General features: G+C 44.1%; 2 protein-coding genes across 4 annotated transcripts in view; both read right to left on the bottom strand.

Annotated features, from left to right (window-relative positions):
* Positions 1–7,411, bottom strand: part of LOC143302190 (uncharacterized) — a 9,177-nt gene extending 1,766 nt beyond the window's left edge. Inside the window, exons 1-3 of one of the 3 annotated variants that reach the window (XM_076616744.1) lie at positions 7,205–7,411; positions 5,721–5,888; positions 3,126–3,230 (exon numbers count right to left, since the gene is read on the bottom strand). In XM_076616744.1, the coding sequence (XP_076472859.1) occupies positions 3,126–3,230; positions 5,721–5,888; positions 7,205–7,264 (333 nt within the window). In that variant the 5' untranslated portion in view covers positions 7,265–7,411. The other 2 variants (XM_076616745.1, XM_076616746.1) reach the window with 2 other exon arrangements.
* A 1,129-nt stretch (positions 7,412–8,540) lies between these two features.
* On the bottom strand, positions 8,541–18,520 carry LOC143274943 (uncharacterized). The gene is made up of 5 exons (XM_076578949.1): positions 18,388–18,520; positions 14,770–14,943; positions 14,063–14,167; positions 10,943–11,072; positions 8,541–8,782 (listed from the first exon to the last, which is right to left on the bottom strand). The coding sequence occupies exons 1-5, from the start codon at positions 18,466–18,468 to the stop codon at positions 8,628–8,630; spliced, it is 645 nt and encodes a 214-aa protein (XP_076435064.1). The 5' UTR covers positions 18,469–18,520; the 3' UTR covers positions 8,541–8,627.
* Positions 18,521–18,856: the final 336 nt, after the last annotated feature.

An 18,856-nucleotide genomic window follows, 5' to 3' on the forward strand; every position in this document is an offset into this window, starting at 1 on the left:
ATTCGGAAATATCTGTCCACCAACGCAACATCTAGACATGTCGTTTCTCTCATTCTCTCTCGCCTTGACTACTGCAACTCTCTATTGTCTGGTTTACCTGCATCACCCTCCAGTCCCTTCAGCGCATACAAAACTCTGCTGCCTGACTCGTCCTCAGAAAGAAAAGATCTGAGCACATCACACCTCTTTTGCAACATCTCTATTGGCTCCCTGCCTCACACAGATTAAAGTACAAGATCTGCGCTCTTTGTTATAAATGTATTCACAAATCTGCCCTTTCCTATCTCTGTGGCTGCCTTCACATCTACAACCCATCTCGCTCTCTACGATCGGCTTCGGGTCCATACCCAGATTCAAACACTCCACTGTTGGACGCCGTTCTTTCTCTGTCTCTGGACCTTGCGTTTGGAATGAACCCCCCCCACCCCACCCCCCCCCACCCCCCTTTCCCCCTTCGCTACGTCAGGTCTACGCACTCAGCTCTTTCAAGTCTGGCGTTAAAACCCACCTCTTCCCAAGATAGCCTCCCATTCCTACCCCGTTGTTTTTCAGTTTTTTTCCAGTTTTAGAGTTATGCATGCGTGTGACTGACTGGTGTGAAAGCGCTTTGATTTGTCTCTGCACAACATTCAGCGCTATATAAATACTAATTATTATTATTATTATTACTACTGCTTCTACTACTACTACTACTACTATTAGCATTCTGGACGTTGTGCGCCTTACACGACGGCTACTACTACCACTACTACTACTGCTGCTGCTACTACCACCAGTACTGCTTCTACTTCTACTGCTGCTGCAACGACTAATGCTACTACTAGCACCACCAACACCACCACCACTTCTACTACTACTACCACTACTATTGTTGTTGTTGTTGTTAACAGATACTGAATAAATACTGATGATTAGATATCTGAATAGAAAATGTCAATGGATGATTCACAGACACACACACACACACACACACACACACACACACACACACACACACACACACACACACACACACACACACGTCAGGTCTACGCACTCAGCTCTTTCAAGTCTACACATAATAAACAATTGAACATACTCAAAGTTATATATATATATATATATATATATATATATAATTATATATATACACGTGTGTGTGTGTGTGTGTGTGTGTGTGTGTGTGTGTGTGTGTGTGTGTGGAGTGATGGCCTAGAGGTAATGCGTCCGCCTAGGAAGCGAGAGAATCAGAGCGCACTGGTTCGAACCACGGGACAGTCGCCAGTATTTTCTCCCCCTCCACTAGACCTTGAGTGGCGGTCTGGACGCTAGTCATTCGGATGAGACGATAAACCGAGGTCCCGTGTGCTACATGCACTTAGCGCACGTAAAAGAACCCACGGCAACAAAAGGGTTGTCCATGGCAAAATTCTATAGAAAAATTCACTTCGATAGGAAAAAAAAAAAACTACTGCAGGCAGGAAAAAATAATGGGTGGCGCTCTCAGTGTAGCGACGCCGCCCCCTCCCCCGGGAAGAGTAGCCTGAATTTCACACAGAGAAATCTGCTGTGACAAAAAGAGTAATACAATACAATATAATACATTATATATATGCATATATATATATATATATATATATATAAGATGTATATATATATATATATATATATATATATATATATATATAATTTAATGTCAGTGTGTGTGTCTGTGAGGGATATATATATATGTGTGTGTGTGTGTGTGTGTGTGTGTTCTATAAAATGCATTTTTGTTTTAATCTAAGCCTTATTTATTTCATAGCTTTTATAATCTTTAGTGTGCTTTTGCATTCATATGAACACACTGGATGTTTTCCATTGTCAGATAGTGGTTGATATGTTTTTTAAGGCATGTTTATAGTCAACTATGATGTAAGGCGCTTTGAGCAGCATTGGTGCTGGATATCGCGCCATAGAAAAACTATGTATTATTATTATTATTATTATTATACAGAAAAAGAGAGAGAGAGAGAGAGCCCATAAAACCCTGACAAAGAAAATCAGTCTCAAATACATTCACTCTCACGGATATAAACCTTAGGACATGTCTCTGACGTTGGCCATACCACTAATCTTCCACCAGAGGATAACACACCTCAACACAGAGATAATTACACATGATAAACAATTGAACATACTCAAAGGCATAGAAAACCAGAAATTACATACGGGCAGAGAGAGAGAGAGAGACAGATACAGACTATAAGGAAGGAAGAGATGACAGAAAGGAAAGTATATTTTTTCAAAGAATGAAAAACAAGAGAGGCAAGGCCTTCAAGACTCACTTGTGATACACTTCTTTTTTTTTTTTAAATCCAAGCTTTTTATGTATTGTGTATAATTTCAAAATGTAATGTTTAAGATGAGAAAGATCAGTTTAAAGCGAATTAAGTCCCCTAGCATTAATTACAGAGTAATTTCCCTTTTTTTACTATTTGCACCAAAACGTTTGCAAAATAAATAAAACTTCCATGCTTAACAAAAGAAGTTCCTGTTTGAACAAAAAATGATATAATGACTGCTCTTGTTGTTGGGTCAGAATATCAGATCAAAGTGCCAAGTTTAGAGAATACAAAAAATATAAATGTAACAGTAAATGCAGTTTGCATATAATTAGACTTCTTTTTTTTTTTTTTTTTTTTGCCCATCCCAGCGGTGCAATATTGTTTTAAACAAGATGACTGGAAAGAACTGAATTTTTCCTATTTTTCTGCCTAATTTGGTGTCAACTGACAAAGTATTTGCAGAGAAAATGTCAATGTTAAAGTTTACCACGGACACAGACACACAGAGAGAGAGAGAGAGAGAGAGAGAGACAACCGAACACCGGGTTAAAACATAGACTCACTTTGTTTACACAAGTGAGTAAAAAAAAAAAGACAGGATCAAAGAGAGCAATAGAAAAGAGGAACTTTCTAGTACAGAATTTCCAGAAGGTGGGGATGCTATTTGTACCCATAGATCCTCTCCAGCACCCACCACGGTTAGACAGATAGATAGATAGACAGATAGATAGAGACGCACAGACACACACAGATAGATAAACATACAAACAAACAAACATACAGATAGACAGACAAATACGCCACCCTCCGTGAACTCACCCCGCCAGCACGCCGTTCAAGTTCCTTCAGGGTTTCATCGTAAGTCCTCTTCACCCTGCCCACAATGCACTGCTGACCCCACACTGGTTTCAGGGCCACTAGCCCCTGTCCAGGACACACACACGCACGCACGCACGCACGCACACACACACACACACACACACACACACACACACACACACACACACACACAATGTATATTGACTTTCAGACCGATCGCCATATCCAGGACGGAAATGTTATCTTAACCCTCTCACCGCCAGTCAATTTAGAGTACAAAATTCCCTTGTGGTATAAACACAGAAAAGACAGTGGCTAAGAAAAGCTGGGGATTCCCCCTGCGATGTATAGAAAATATGGCCTGTCCTACCACTGAACATTAAGAGCAGTAGGTTCATGGATAACAGACCAATGAATGGTCACCTTTCAGTGACATGGGTTCTCTACCACGCCTGTGCATAAATGCGAACTTGGCGGTGAAAGGGTTAACTGCTGCCAGCATTTATGTATCAGTAATGGTCACAATGGCCGAGTTGTTGAAGCGTTGGACTTTCAATCTGAGGGTCTCGCGTTCGAATCTCGGTAACGGCGCATGGTGGGTAAAGGGTGGAGATTTGTCCCATCTCCCAGGTCAACATATGTGCAGTGCCTGCACCCCCTTCGTGTGTACACGCACACAGAAGCTCAAATACGCGCGCTAGATATCCTGTAATCCATGTCAGCGTTTGGTGGGTTATGGAAACAGCAATACACACAATATATCAAATCATGAACATATCAGCATGCACACCCCCAAAAATGGAATATGGCTACTTAAATGGCGGAGTAAATAAACAAAACGGTCATACACGTAACATGTCTGAGCGTGTATGTGTGCTTGCCTGAAATCTGATTGAATGACACAGAAAACGAATGATGAACTCCAACTGGCAGCCGTCAGTCGGCTCTACCCAGGTAGGCAGCCTGTTGTGGAAATGACCCCGTGTTTGGAAAGCTATACACGCCAGGCCCAATCCTGACGGAAGTGATCTGCTTTGACGATATCCGAGGGGCTATGAAGGTCTATGATCCTCTTGCTGATCATATATATATATATATATATATATATATATATATATATATATATATATATAGAAGCTATTTTTACAGCGAAAATTTGCTGCTTTTTTTTTAGAATACAAGTTTTAAAGACATGAAGAGCCTACTGTTGTTGATATTCTTTTATATATATATATATATATATATATATATATATATATATATATATATATATATATATATATCTGTATGTGTGTGTAAATCATACTGATTATCCTAAATATCAAAAATGATAAAATGCTGGTGTGGATCTTCTTGAGGATCCCGAATACAAAATGATTGACAATATCGAGTCCAAAATAAAATTTTAAAAAAGAAATTGTCTTGCGGAACCTTTAGAAAAAAAAAAGGAAAGAAAAAAAAACCTCTGCCAGCCGCTGTGGTGAAGGGTCTGTGTCCAGGACTGATGGCTGGAAGGACACGTCGGAGATTTTTGACTCACTTGTGTAAACGGTTGTCTGTGTGTGTGTGTGTGTGTGTGTGTGTGTGTGTGTGTGTGTGTGTGTGTGTCTGTGTGTGTGTCTGTGTGTGTGTGTGTGTGTGTCTGTGTGTCCGTGGTAAACTTTAACATTGACATTTTCTCTGCAAATACTTTGTCAGTTGACACCAAATAATGCATAAAAATAGGAAAAATTCAGTTCTTTCCAGTCATCTTGTTTAAAACAATATTGCACCTCTGGGATGGGCACAAAAAAAATTGAAGCCTAATTATATGCAAACTGCATTTACTGTTATATCTATATTTTTTTGTATTCTCTAAACTTGGCACTTTGATCTGATATTCGACACAACAACAAGAGCAATCATTAATATCATTTTTTGTTCAAACAGGAACTTCTTTTCCTAAGCATGGAAGTTTTATTTATTTTGCAAACGTTTCGGTGCAGAGGTAAAAAAGGGAAATTACTCTGTAATTAATGCTAGGGGACTTAATTTGCCACAAGTGAGTCTTGAAGGCCTTGCCTCTCTTGTTCTTCTTTTTCTTTTTTTTTCTTTTTTGTGGATACCGAAAATCTACTTGATCTATTTTTTTCTAAATCCTCTCGTGGATCACGAAAAGAAAATAGATTATCTTATGAATCCTGGTGTAAAAGATAAATCATCTTGTGGGGCCTTTTTTTTCAGATCCTCTTTTTGATGAAACAGAATCCTCTACTGGAGCCTCATGTGGCAGTGGTGCAAGGTTTTAAAGACTTCTCCACGGGGAGCCTTGTGGGTGATGAGGCCCACCATCTTGTTGGGCATGTGCACTGGCCCCTTTCCCCCTTCAGCGGTTTGTCCTTCGCGCCCTTGATTCCAAAATGAAATCCTTAATCCAAATGAATCTTAGAAAATAAAACGTTTAAAGGATACAGGCCGAGTTGACATTTATGGACTCTACCAAAGTTAGCCTCCCCCCCCCCCCCCCCCCCCCCGCCCCACAACCCCCTCCCCCTCCCGCCCCCACTTGCGTGCACGGCACATCGGTCTATGGGATCGTCCGAAAGACTTACTGACCGCCTGGAAGTCATGTCTGCTGACTGAGCGGTAGACGGGCGTCTTCCTCAGATGCGGATCCGAGGCATTCATCAGCATCATCTTCTTGGGATACACCGTCGTCGACTCTGCCACGGGAATGCTTTCGCCCATGTAGTCTAACACCTCATTTTCCCACTCATACGTTTTCTGTTAAAGGACAAAAAGAAAGAGCTTTGTTCCCGTTGTTGTCTTAACACACACACACACACACACACACACACACACACACACACACACACACACACACACACACACACACACACACACACACACACACACACACGCATTCAGTCAATTGTTCGCCAGAGGATTAAACAAAATCTGAACAGAAACAGCAATACACACAATAATATCAAATCATGAAAATACTAACAGGCCTGCAATCCAATCCACCCCACACTCCCCAGCCAGAAGAAAAAACACAACATACTAGGAGCGTCCAGTTACCATGCCGAGGGGAAAAAGACCAAAACTGTATTGAAGATTTTCCAGAAAAGAAAAAAACAACAACATGCAGATGAACGAACAAGCAAGGCAGATAAATGAAGGGAAGAAACACACGACAGACAGACAGGCTGACTCAGATGTCGACGGGCGTCTCTTTCTCCATGGCAGCAAAAGGCATCATCTGACTTTGGAGAATTTCCAGTGCAAGATGTTCTTTTCTTTCAGTATGTATGCACGAATTCACGCACACGCAAACACACACACACACACACACACACACACACACACACACACACACACACACACACACACACACACACACACACACACACACACACACACACGAAGAACAGTTCTTCAGTCAGTTCTTCGCCAAAGGATTCAACAAAATTTGAACATAAGCATGAACATACGCAGTGCATCAAATCACATACAATAACAGCCTAGCAAAACCAAACCGATGGGCGACCCACTTTTCCCAGGACATAAAAAGAACGCGATGTAGGAGTGCCCAATTCTGAAGTCAGAAAAAGACTAAAGAAATACTCAAGGCATTCCAGAAAAAAAAAAACAGTGATGAATAAACAAGCAAAACAAAACACATATACAGCATGCACTTAGCGCACGTAAAAGAACCCACGGCAACAAGAGGGTTGTTCCTGGCAAAATTCTATAGAAAAATCCACTTCGATAGGGAAAACAAATGAAACTGCACGCAGGAAGAAATACAAAAAAATGGGTGGCGCTGTATTATAGCGACGTGCTCTCAATGGGGAGAGCAGCCCGGATTTCACACAGAGAAATCTGCTGTGATAAAAAGAAATACAAATACAAATGTACGAAAGAAAAACAGACAACAGACAGACAGACAAACAAACAAAAAAATACATAAACTAAAAGAATAATGGGAAAGAGGAAAATCCAAACACCTAAGACGGAGATACTGTTTATACTGAAAAATCCACCCGGCATCCCCACAGAGAGTGTGTTGGGGGAAGGGGGATCTAATCCTTCACCTCCTGAGCAGATACCAGAACGCCGCAGCAGAGAAGAAGGCAGACAGCAACAGCTTTCATGGTCAGATGTCACAGGTCTCTTTCTCCGAAGACGATCACAATCTCTGTGTCTGACTCACAGTTTTCCCCCGGTGGAAATTGTCTCCATCAGGCGATAATGAATTGGTGACGGGCGCAATAGCCGAGTGGTTAAAGCGTTGGACTGTCAATCTGAGGGTCCCGGGTTCGAATCACGGTGACGGCGCCTGGTGGGTAAAGGGTGGAGTTTTTTACGATCTCCCAGGTCAACATATGTGCAGACCTGCTAGTGCCTGAACCCCCTTCGTGTGTATACGCAAGCAGAAGATCAAACACGCACGTTAAAGATACTGCAATCCATGTCAGCGTTCGGTGGGTTATGGAAACAAGAACATACCCAGCATGCACACCCCCGAAAACGGAGTATGGCTGCCTACATGGCGGGGTAAAAACGGTCATACACGTAAAAGCCCACTCGTGTGCATACGAGTGAACGCAGAAGAAGAAGAAAGAAGGTGACCATATTTAGCCAGTTGACGGGGGGAATGGTGTGGGGTGGGGGTGGCGGGTGATGGTGTGGTGGAGGTTGTTGGTTAATTTCAGAGGAGGAGTTATGTGATGTAAAAGACAAAATTGCCACTTCAGACCGACTATCGAAAAAAAAAATCGAAGTTAATTAAAAGAGGGAATGGGAGAGCGCCCTAAACAGGGAGGCAAAGATTTATTTTGATTTGAAAGAGAAGTGAGGAGAACGTGTGTGTGTGTGTGTGTGTGTGTGTGTGTGTGTGTGTGTGTGTGTGTCTGTCTGTCTGTCTGTCTGTCTGTCTGTCTGTTTCTGCATGTACGCACGTGTGTGCGTGCGCTTGCATTTGCACGCTTATGTGAGTGTGCGCGCGAGTTTACAGAGCCAAAATTTTGTTCATGTTTCATGACAAAGACAGAGACACAGAAAGACACATGTTGAGAGCGCAGATAAAAACAAATGGAATTCGCAAACAACAAGTCATTCAGCTATTCAACTCTTTATTCATTATTGATGTTTGAACAGTCACTTCACACGTAAAATAAACATGTCTTTATTCATTATTGATGTTTGACCAGTCACTTCACACGTAAAAAAAAAAAAAAAAAAGTCCCAAAACTAGTCGTCGAATTCCTGCAGAAGAGCAAGACAAACTGGAACAAGTTCACACTTCAGGGCCTATGCCCACGGCAGTATTTAAAGAAAAGGACGCATAAGATCCCCCCCCCCGCCCCCCCACAACCCCCCCCCCCCCCCCCCCCCACCCCCACCCCCACCCCCACCCCCGGCCCCCCCTCCAGCTGGTTGTGAGCGAGATGATCGTCATCCACGGCATCAGCCAGGACCAGCCAGCCACTGGCGCCCTGTGGACGCGCGACCTGACTATGGGAAGGGAGCGAAGGGTCCACTCCATCTGCGGACCTCAGGGGACACGTACACGTCACGGATGAAGGTGGTGTCGATGGGGAAGAAGATGTCCACCGGTCCCCAGATACACAGCAGCGGTGGGAAGCGGATCCACGGCTCGGGCAGCTCGTCTGCAGAAACATGACGAGCACATCAGATAAAGTATGAAATGGAATAGAATGAAAGATAGAAAGAAAGAAACAGGGGGAGGTGTGGGGGGGGGGGGGTGCGGGATCGGGGGCGGGGGTGGGGGGGGGGTAGTGCGATTATTCACGCGTATTCATTGCACGCACGCACACATACACGTAGGTGAACACGCTAGTAAGCGCGTGTACACACACACACACACACACACACACACACACACACACACACACACACATACACATGCACGCACACACAGGCACTCTTTTCAGTTTAATATCACAATCTTAGATGAACAGACTATAAATAAATAAACGAACACATGCACTCACACGCACACACACATGCGTGCACACACACGAACATGCACGCACACACACACACACACACACACACACACACACACACACACATATATATATATATATATATATATATATATATATATATTTATATATATATATATATATATACATGCACGCATGCAGACGCATGTATCCACGCACGCACGCACGCACACACACACACACACACACGTACCCCTCCACGTCCCCCCACGCCCTCCCCTCCCCACCCCCAACACCCCCTCCCACACACACACACCAGCGATCTCAAGAAGTCTTCATCACTGGCTCTGATTGATAGGGATTCAGCAATTTCGAATAAAAGCAAATGGTTGGGCATTATTTTTCTTCCTTTTCTAAAGTATTCACTTCTAATGACTTTGAAAGTAAACTGGCAATCATTTGACACTGAAATACAATACGGTATCGTGTGATCTGTTTACCACAAAGTCATACACCATTAACGCTTCACTAAATTTGTCTAAGCATTCAGACTTATGTGAGTCACCACAGTGGTTACCACTCTATATTAGTACGATGGGAAATACATGTGTGTGTGTGTGTGTGTGTGTGTGTGTGTGTGTGTGTGTGTGTGTGTGTGTGTGTGTATCTGTGTCTGTGTGTGTGAGTCTGTGTGTGTCTGCGTGGCTGTGTGTGTCTCTCTGTGTGTCCATGTGTTTTCTGGTTGTTGTTGTTTTTTTTTCTGATATGGATATTTGTTAATCCGTAAGCAGTCCAAACAGAGAAGAAGAAGAAGAAGAAGAAGTCAGAGAGAGATGAGAGAGACAGATATTAACACCAAGACCAGGAAAGCTATTGAGTCACATTTTTTCTTGTAGAAGTCAGTTGTTAAGGAAACAAGTGAAGAGAATTATACTAATATACCATAAGATCTACAAACAAGCAAATTAGTAAACAGTGCACGAAATAAATTAGTTGAAGAATGAAAAATGAATGAATGAATATATGAATGAATGAATGAATGAATGAAGGGCGATAGTTTTCAACAGCCAATAACCACGCCTTGGTTAACTCACTCAGTACGGCCAGTCCTCTCTTCTCCTCTACACAGACCCCTCGGATGTCCAGTGGGTGTCTGAATGACCCAACCTTTAGCTTCCGTCGTCAGAATTGTGGTATTCTTTGTCAAAATTCACCACTTCAGTATAAGAGCCCTCCGCTTGCAATATTTTGATGGTGGTAATTGGGGTGAAACGCTGTTAACGTCGTCTCTTTCGCCGTTCGTATGGAGAGAGTTAAACCTCGGTCATCTGCTGTGGTATCGCCACTGCGCAAAATGAAGGGGGAAAGGACGGAAGGTAGGAAGGATGGGAGTGGGGAAGGAAGGAACGAAGGAACAAAAGAAGCTTTTCAGTTTCAGTTTCACTTTCTCAAGGAGGCGTCACTGCGTTCGGACAAATCCATACACGCTACACCACATCTGTTGAGCAGATGCCTGACCAGCAGCATAACCCAACGCGCTTAGTCAGGCCTTGAGTGCATGCTTACATATTTGTGTACCTATGAAAGGGGATTTCATTTTACGTAATTTCGCCAGAGGACAACACTCTCGTTGCCATGGGTTCTTTTTCAGTGCGCCAAGTGCGTGCTGCACACGGGACCTCGGTTTATCGTCTCATCCGAAAGACTAGACGCTCAGTTTGATTTTCCAGTCAAACTTAGGAGAAAGGGCGAGAGCGGGATTCGAACCCACACCCTCACGGACTCTCTGTATTGGCAGCTGAGCGTCTTAACCATTCTGCCACCTTCCTCCATCAAAAGGAAGCAAGGAATAGAACTCACCGGTGGCTGAATCTCTCACGAACAGCAGTCTCCGACCTCTGCAGAACCTGTCCAGAGCTTTGCTGCCAGTCCGCCGGGAGTTCTTCCCCCTGACCACGACCACCGGGCGACGTTCTTGGTCCGGTGTTTCCTGGAAAACAAAACGTTAAAAGGTTTAGAGACCACGTAGCCGTTTCCTGTCATCTGGACAGTGATTTCCATTCCACGGTGTCTGGGGCTCGCCATGTGAGGGCGGTGCAGCCCAATCCTTCTCCTTTCCACAGTGTCTGGGGCTCGCCATGTGAGGGCGGTGCAGCCCAATGCCTTTCCTTTCCACAGTGTCTGGGGCTCGCCATGTGAGGGCGGTGTGACCCAATCCCTTTCCACAGTGTCTGGGGCTCGCCATGTGAGGGCGGTGTGACCCAATCCCTTTCCACAGTGTCTGGGGCTCGCCATGTGAGGGCGGTGCAGCCCAATGCCTTTCCACAGTGTCTGGGGCTCGCCATGTGAGGGCAGTGCAGCCCAATGCCTTTCCTTTCCACAGTGTCTGGGGCTCGCCATGTGAGGGCGGTGCAGCCCAATCCCTTTCCACAGTGTCTGGGGCTCGCCATGTGAGGGCGGTGGAGCCCAATCCCTCTCCTTTCCACAGTGTCTGGGGCTCGCCATGTGAGGGCGGTGTGACCCAATCCCTTTACACAGTGTCTGGGGCTCGCCATGTGAGGGCGGTGTGACCCAATCCCTTTCCACAGTGTCTGGGGCTCGCCATGTGAGGGCGGTGTGACCCAATCCCTTTACACAGTGTCTGGGGCTCACCATGTGAGGGCGGTGTGACCCAATCCCTTTCCACAGTGTCTGGGGCTCGCCATGTGAGGGCGGTGTGACCCAATCCCTCTCCTTTCCACAGTGTCTGGGGCTCGCCATGTTAGGGCGGTGTGACCCAATCCCTTTACACAGTGTCTGGGGCTCGCCATGTGAGGGCGGTGCAGCCCAATGCCTTTCCACAGTGTCTGGGGTTCGCCATGTGAGGGCAGTGCAGCCCAATGCCTTTCCTTTCCACAGTGTCTGGGGCTCGCCATGTGAGGGCGGTGTGACCCAATCCCTTTCCACAGTGTCTGGGGCTCGCCATGTGAGGGCGGTGTGACCCAATGCCTTTCTACAGTGTCTGGGGCTCGCCATGTGAGGGCGGTGTGACCCAATCCCTTTCCACAGTGTCTGGGGCTCGCCATGTGAGGGCGGTGTGACCCAATCCCTTTCCACAGTGTCTGGGGCTCGCCATGTGAGGGCGGTGCGGCCCAATCCCTTTCCACAGTGTCTGGGGCTCACCATGTGAGGGCGGTGTGACTCAATCCCTTTACACAGTGTCTGGGGCTCGCCATGTGAGGGCGGTGTGACCCAATGCCTTTCCACAGTGTCTGGGGTTCGCCATGTGAGGGCGGTGTGACCCAATGCCTTTCCACAGTGTCTGGGGTTCGCCATGTGAGGGCGGTGCAGCCCAATGCCTTTCCACAGTGTCTGGGGTTCGCCATGTGAGGGCGGTGCAGCCCAATCCCTTTCCACAGTGTCTGGGGCTCGCCATGTGAGGGCGGTGCAGCCCAATCCCTCTCCTTTCCACAGTGTCTGGGGCTCGCCATGTGAGGGCGGTGTGACCCAATCCCTCTCCTTTCCACTGCTTTATTACCATTCCCCAACCTAAGTCAGGTGCCCGTTCACCCCTGGACGTAGTGAGGAACATCGGAGTCAAGTTCCTTCCCCAAGGGCACCACACCATGCCGACACGGGGCCTCGAACCCTGATCACTGATGAACACACTGGTCCAGAAGTACACCACCCAGCTGATTCTGCAAGTGACCGTCCTTCCTGGTGTTGGGCTGTATTGGTTTCCTCCTGTTGTGTGTGTCTTTATACCGTTCTGTTCTGTTGTGTGTGTCTTTATACTGTTCTGTTCTGTTGTGTGTGTCTTTATACTGTTCTGTTCTGTTGTGTGTGTCTTTATACTGTTCTGTTCTAATGTGTCTCCGTTCTGTTCTGTTGTGTGTGTCTTTATACTGTTCTGTTCTGTTGTGTCTTTATACTGTTCTGTTCTGTTGTGTGTGTCTTTATACTGTTCTGTTCTGTTGTGTCTTTATACTGTTCTGTTCTGTTGTGTGTGTCTTTATACTGTTCTGTTCTATTGTGTCTTTATACTGTTCTGTTCTGTTGTGTGTGTCTTTATACTGCTCTGTTCTGTTGTGTCTTTATACTGTTCTGTTCTGTTGTGTGTGTCTTTATACTGTTCTGTTCTGTTGTGTCTTTATACTGTTCTGTTCTGTTGTGTCTTTATACTGTTCTGTTGTGTTGTGTCTTTATACTGTTCTGTTCTGTTGTGTGTGTCTTTATACTGTTCTGTTCTGTTGTGTGTGTCTGTATACTGTTCTGTTCTGTTGTGTGTGTCTTTATACTGTTCTGTTATGTTCTGTTGTGTGTGTCTTTATACTGTTCTGTTCTGTTGTCTGTGTCTTTATACTGATCTGTTCTCAACAACGTGTGTCTTTATTCTGTTCTGTTCTCAACAACGTGTGTCTTTATACTGTTCTGTTCTGTTGTGTGTGTCTTTATACTGTTCTGTTCTGTTGTGTGTGTCTTTATACTGTTCTGTTCTGTTGTGTGTGTCTTTATACTGTTCTGTTCTGTTGCGTGTGTCTTTATACTGATCTGTTCTCAACAACGTGTGTCTTTATTCTGTTCTGTTCTCAACAGTGTGAGTCTTTATACTGTTCTGTTCTCAACAGTGTGTGTGTGTGTGTGTGTGTGTGTGTGTGTGTGTGTGTGTGTGTGTGTGTGTGTGTGTGTGTGTGTGTGTTAAAACAATTGCACAGCTGAATAATAAACTAACCAATATACAATAAAAAATTAAGGGATACAATATAATAAATGAAAATTAACCAATAATCATATACATAAATACACAACCGATGTTAACAATTATTTCATTACAGATAGATAGACAGACAGCCGGACAGATAGATAGACAGATAGATAGATAGTTAGATAGATGTGGATGGATAAACAGATACACAGACACATAGAAAGATAAATAAACATACAAACAAACATACAGATAGACAGACAGACAGACAAAGACGCCACCCTCCATGAACTCACCCCGTCAGCACGCCGTCTCAGTTCCTTCACGGTTTCATTGTAAGTCCTCTTCACGCTGCCCACAATGCACTGCTGACCTCCCAATGGTTTCAGGGCCACCAGCCCCTGCCCAGGACACAGAATAACAGTAATGATAATAATGATATGGATTCTTAGATGGCGCTTATCCTCGGTCGGAGGCCAAGCTCTTCGCGCTGAACAAACACGGGGTCATTATTTGCACAACAGGCTGTCTAACTGGGTAGAGCAGACGACAGTTGGTTTCCTAAATACATAGATACACATATATAAATGGTGTTGTACTGTGTTGCATTGTAGTGTAGTGTAGTGTAGTGTAGTGTAGTGTAGTGTAGTGTAGTGCAGTGTATTACTTTTTGCCACAACAGATCTCTCTGTGTGAAATTCGTGCTCCTCTACCCAGAGAGAGCAGAGCGGGTCGCCACAGTGCAGCCCCACAGATATATATATATATATATATATATATATATATGTGTGTGTGTGTGTGTGTGTGTGTGTGTGTGTGTGTGTGTGTGTGTGTGTGTGTGTGTCTGTCTGTCTGTTTCCCCCTGTCCGTAAATGTACTTGTTTTAACTATCAAAGTGATTCCTACAAAATTCATCCAGGGACAACACTTTCGTTGCCGTGGGTTCTTTTACGTGCGCAAGGTGTATGCTGCACACGGAAGCTCAGTTTATCGTCTCACTTACCGCCTGGAAGTCATGATGGCTGACTGAGCGGTAGGCTGGAGTCTCCCTCAGCTGTGGATCCGAGGCATTCATGAACATCATCTGCTTTTCGGGATACACCGTCGTCGACTCTGCCACGGGAATGCTTTTGCCTGTGTAGTCTGACACTTTGTTTTCCCATTTAAACGTTTCCACCTGGAAAAAAAAGAGCTTCGTTGCTGTTGCTGTCGTAATAGAAATTCGGCCAAAAAAAAGGTTGTTTATACTTAATGCCAGCGACGTCGTGATATGAAAGTCATATAAATGACTCCGACACAGAATTAGAAAAGATTAGGGTACTGGAAAAGAAGGTTTTCGTGCAGAATGTTTTGTTGTTTTTTTTTACTTTCAGCACACACACACACACACACACACACACACACACACACACACAGAGACACACTTTCTCCACGTCTTCCGTTCAAGACAGATTGTCTCTTTAATCTGTACATGTAAGCTGAACCGTCTTAAAACATGCATCGATAAAAACGCAACTTGCACATGTGGCAATATACAGAACAATTGACAATACATCAGCCTGTCATACACTGAAATGGAAGGCACCTAGGCGTTGGACTTGTGATCCAGTGTTCACTGATTCAGGGCCCTGTTTAGGCAACGTGTTGTGGCCTTTGGGGTGGCATTGTATCCCATTCCCCCACCCCCCTATTATCCTCACCAGGTGTCAATTCACGCCTGAGTGGTATGGGGAAGATTGGAGTGAAGTGCTTTTCCCTAGGACACAACGTTTCAGTTTTCAGTTTCACTTTCTCAAGGAGGCGTCACTGCGTTCGGACAAATCCATACACGCTACACCACATCTGTTGAGCAGATGCCTGACCAGCAGCATAACCCAACGCGCTTAGTCAGGCCTTGAGTGCATGCTTACATATTTGTGTACCTATGAAGGTGGATTTCATTTTACGTAATTTCGCCAGAGGACAACACTCTCGTTGCCATGGGTTCTTTTTCAGTGCGCCAAGTGCGTGCTGCACACGGGACCTCGGTTTATCGTCTCATCCGAAAGACTAGACGCTCAGTTTGATTTTCCAGTCAAACTTAGGAGAAAGGGCGAGAGCGGGATTCGAACCCACACCCTCACGGACTCTCTGTATTGGCAGCTGAGCGTCTTAACCATTCTGCCACCTTCCACAACACTATGCCGAAACGGGGCCTCGAACCCTGATCACTGGTGAACACTGGATCATACGTCCAACGCCCAGTTGAGTCTGCCACACCGCCCTTTGAACATTGTAGCTCTAGTGGTTTATATTTGCTTCACCAAAAGTCGAGACCATGAGCAACATTTTCAAAATAAAAGAAAATGACCAGGATAAGTTTTCAGTAAGCAACGTAATGTTAGCATATCGTAAAAAGAAATGAGAAAACAAAATCGACAACTGCGAAAATATTCTTGCAAAATATTAATGCATTCCTTCTTCTCCAGTAATATTGACCTCTGATTTGTTTACTTTTAGCTACGTTTAGCTAGGTATTGTATTGTGGAAGAATGAGAAAATATATAACTGCGAAAGCTTTCTATATAAAAAAAAAAAAAGAACAGGAACAAAAAAAAAATACAAAACACTGTTATTCAGTATTGTATTGTACTGTATTATATTGTATTGTATCACATTTTCATTACAGCATATCTCACTGTATGAAATTCGGGCGACTCTCTCCGGGGACAACACGCCGCCACACTCTTCTTTTCTTTTCTTTTTTTGTTTTTTTTTCATTGTTTGTTTCTTGTTGTTGGGATATTTTGGGGACGGGAGGGGGGTTGTTTGTTTTGTTGTTGTTGTTGTTTTTGCCTATTTTATTTTTCTATCAGCTTTTACAGAATGATCCCAGAAACAGTCCCGTTGTTGCTGTGAGTTCTTTTACAGAATGATCCCAGAAACAGTAATGTTGTTGCTGTGAGTTCTTTTACAGAATGATCCCAGTGTTGCTGTGAGTTCTTTTACAGAATGATCCCAGAAACAGTCCCGTTGTTGCTGTGAGTTCTTTTACAGAATGATCCCAGAAACAGTACTGTTGTTGCTGTGAGTTCTTTTACAGAATGATCCCAGAAACAGTACTGTTGTTGCTGTGAGTTCTTTTACAGAATGATCCCAGTGTTGCTGTGAGTTCTTTTACAGAATGATCCCAGAAACAGTCCTGTTGTTGCTGTGAGTTCTTTTACAGAATGATCCCAGAAACAGTCCTGTTGTTGCTGTGAGTTCTTTTACAGAATGATCCCAGAAACAGTCCTGTTGTTGCTGTGAGTTCTTTTACAGAATGATCCCAGAAACAGTCCTGTTGTTGCTGTGAGTTCTTTTACAGAATGATCCCAGAAACAGTCCCGTTGTTGCTGTGAGTTCTTTTAAGGACGGGGAAACACAAGGTACCATGGAGAAACTTTCCACCTGAAAGACTAGCACCCTGACTAACACTTACGATTTAGGGGAAGGGGACAGGTGAGGTGAGGGAGAGGGGGTATGGGGGTGAGGTAAAAAAAAACAAAAAAAAACAGAACAGTATAAAGACAAACACAACAGAACAGAACAGTATAAAGACACAACACAACAGAACAGTATAAAGACACACACAACAGAACAGAACAGTATAAAGACACACACAACAGAACAGAACAGTATAAAGACACACACAACAGAACAGAACAGTATAAAGACACACACAACAGAACAGAACAGTATAAAGACACAACAGAACAGAACAGTATAAAGACACAACAGAACAGAACAGTATAAAGACACACACAACAGAACAGAACAGTATAAAGACACAACAGAACAGAACAGAACAGTATAAAGACACAACACAACAGAACAGAACAGTATAAAGACACACACAACAGAACAGAACAGTATAAAGACACACACAACACAACAGAACAGTATAAAGACACACACAACAGAACAGAACAGTATAAAGACACACAACAGAACAGAACAGTATAAAGACACACACAACAGAACAGAACAGTATAAAGACACACACAACAGAACAGAACAGTATAAAGACACACACAACAGAACAGAACAGTATAAAGACACACACAACAGAACAGAACAGCATAAAGACACACACAACAGAACAGAACAGTATAAAGACACACACAACAGAACAGAACAGTATAAAGACACACACAACAGAACAGAACAGTAAAAAGACACAACAGAACAGTATAAAGACACACACAACAGAACAGAACGGTATAAAGACACACACAACAGGAGGAAATCATGATCCGTTACAGGGATTCAAACCCAAGAACAATGGACATTCGCTACACAGTCGAGAACATTCCCGCGGGCAAACACTCCATGTAGAGGTAATTAAAAAAAGATATATGTATATATATATATATATATATATATATATATATATATATATATATATATATACAAAACATATACATATATGTGTGTGTGTGTGTGTGTGTGTGTGTGTGTGTGTGTGTGTGTGTGTGTGACTCTGTGTGTGTGTGTGTGTGTGTGTGTGACTGTGTGTGTGTGTGTGTGTGTGTGTGTGTGTGTGTGTGTGTGTGTGTGTGTGTGTGTGTGTGTGTGTGTGTGTGCGTGTGACAAGAGTTACCTGAGGGTCCTGGGCAGACAGCAGAAGGCTGCAACATGCAAGGAGACACACGGTGAAGGCCTTCTTCTTCATCATCATCATGTTTCAGGTGTCGATGTGGATGGTGTTGTCTTTTTTCCTTCTCCGAGAAGATACCCCGAACCTCTGTGTCTTTCTCGCAGTTCTCTCTGGGCTTTTATGCTGTTTGTCGCACCCACCCCACCCCACCCCCGACCCCCACACCCCCAACCCATCTCCCCTCATGTGGGCAAGGAACTAAGTGACCAACTTTGGGAGTGGTGGAGGATGTAGGGAAAGGAGGGAGGGGTGTGTGGAGGGGATAGAGGGAGAGTGGACGGTGACGATGGGAAAGGATCTGTCATTTCAAACCCGGATACGAACTGATCACTAATCAGATAAAATAACAATATCTTTTATTATAAAATATACTGAGACAGGGGACAGGCCAGTGAACTCTGATCTCTGAACT

This window comes from Babylonia areolata, chromosome 29 (assembly GCF_041734735.1).
Source record: "Babylonia areolata isolate BAREFJ2019XMU chromosome 29, ASM4173473v1, whole genome shotgun sequence".
NCBI classification, from domain to species: domain Eukaryota; kingdom Metazoa; phylum Mollusca; class Gastropoda; order Neogastropoda; family Buccinidae; genus Babylonia; species Babylonia areolata.

Coding starts and splice junctions, on each gene's coding strand:
- LOC143274943 (XM_076578949.1), bottom strand. CDS start 18,468: ATGATGATGATGAAGAAGAAGGCCTTCACCGTGTGTCTCCTTGCATGT. Junction 11,073..14,062: donor TGAGACGGCGTGCTGACGGG/GTGAGTTCATGG, acceptor TTTGTTTTCCAG/GAAACACCGGACCAAGAACG. Junction 8,783..10,942: donor CGTGAGAGATTCAGCCACCG/GTGAGTTCTATT, acceptor ATGTTTCTGCAG/ACGAGCTGCCCGAGCCGTGG.